Source organism: Sinocyclocheilus rhinocerous, unplaced genomic scaffold (assembly GCF_001515625.1).
Source record: "Sinocyclocheilus rhinocerous isolate Xijiao unplaced genomic scaffold, SAMN03320098_v1.1 scaffold126, whole genome shotgun sequence".
In the NCBI taxonomy this organism is placed as follows: domain Eukaryota; kingdom Metazoa; phylum Chordata; class Actinopteri; order Cypriniformes; family Cyprinidae; genus Sinocyclocheilus; species Sinocyclocheilus rhinocerous.
In genome coordinates, this window is record NW_015662929.1 from 148355 (window position 1) to 149729 (window position 1375).

General features: G+C 40.7%; 1 protein-coding gene across 1 annotated transcript in view; it reads right to left on the bottom strand.

Moving 5' to 3' along the window:
• Positions 1–1375, bottom strand: part of LOC107728430 (vesicular glutamate transporter 2.2-like) — a 13283-nt gene that overhangs the window by 6555 nt on the left and 5353 nt on the right. Inside the window, exons 5-7 of the mRNA XM_016538590.1 lie at positions 735–822; positions 569–655; positions 334–476 (exon numbers count right to left, since the gene is read on the bottom strand). Coding sequence (XP_016394076.1) covers positions 334–476; positions 569–655; positions 735–822 — 318 coding nt within the window. The remainder of the gene's footprint in view (positions 1–333; positions 477–568; positions 656–734; positions 823–1375) is intronic.

The window sequence follows — 1375 nt, forward strand, 5'->3', positions numbered from 1 at the left end:
GGGAGCAGCAGCTCATTTGCATTTAAAGAGACAGGCACGCAAAACAGCGTTTTTCTGCTTCCACTCAAAATAGGCATTTTCAAAATGATATAATAAATGATCTGTGGAGTATTTTGAGCTGAAATTTCACAGACAAATTCTGGGGACACCTGAGACTTATATTACATATCGTAAAAAGGGGCATAATATGTCTCCTTTAATGCATCCTGAGCATATTAATTTCTTTCAAAATGGCCTTTAAGCTAATAGACATTGACTAACACCCAGAAAACCCCGAATGTGATTTCATGGGATCTTCAGATTTGTCCAGTGAAAGCACACTATGGAACGTACCTCATTTGCCCCCAGTAGTTTGGCACTTTCTCCAATACTCTCCTCTATGTAAGTCCTCTCTTCATCTGTAATGGTGGGATGATCTGCTGGGCTCTCATATGAAACCAGAATCCAAAACATGTACCAGACAATCCCAAAACTCCCTGTAACCCAAGAAGTGTCATGAAATCATACACCCAAAAAAAGAAAAGTCTGTGATCATCTCAGAAGTTCACAGTGAAGATTATAAGCCTACCATATATATAGAAGACAGAAGACCAGCCCGAGTACTGCACTAATATTCCAGCCAGCGGCATGGCCACCACAGCGCCCGCGTATGAACCTGAAACAGGGTGTTTTTACAGGTTTTATTTTGGGAATTCTGTGTTATGTGGGCGTTTAAAAAGGGAAATCGTATTTACCACAGAAAGAGGTGGTTGCTAAGCGACTTCTCTCAAGGGGCGGAGCCCACTTGCTCCAAATCCCATGACATGCTGGGTAGGTCACACCCTGGACACACACAGAAACATGTCAAACCATGACCTTAATCGATCAAAATAGAGCAAAATAATTGCCTTTATTGATATATTTTTGAATTACACAGTCCTGCATTGCTGAAATAACACCAGTGCTTGTTTCTTACTGTTTTGTTTTGTTTTTGCCACAAAGACATAATTCCTATCTCCCTGTGATGCAACTTACAACTATTTGTTCGATTCTCAGATGATTTTCACATGTATGAATAATTCTGAAGACATTATTTTATGTTGAATCCTGATTTCCACTTTTTTCCACTAATTTGCAGATTGTAATGATACCTCTTTATAATACTTAGTTTTCTCAATGAGACTTTCGACGTGACTTCTTTTGTTATTTTGATAAGTGTGTGTGTGTGTGTGTGTGTGTGTGTGTGTCTGTGTGTGTCTCTCTCTCTCTGTGTGTGTGTGTGTGTGTGTGTGTCTCTGTGCGCGTGTGTGTGTCTCTCCGCGTGTGTGTGTCTGTCTCTCTCTCTATGTGTGTGTGTGTCTCTCTCTGTGTGTGTGTGTGTGTCTCTCTCTCTGTG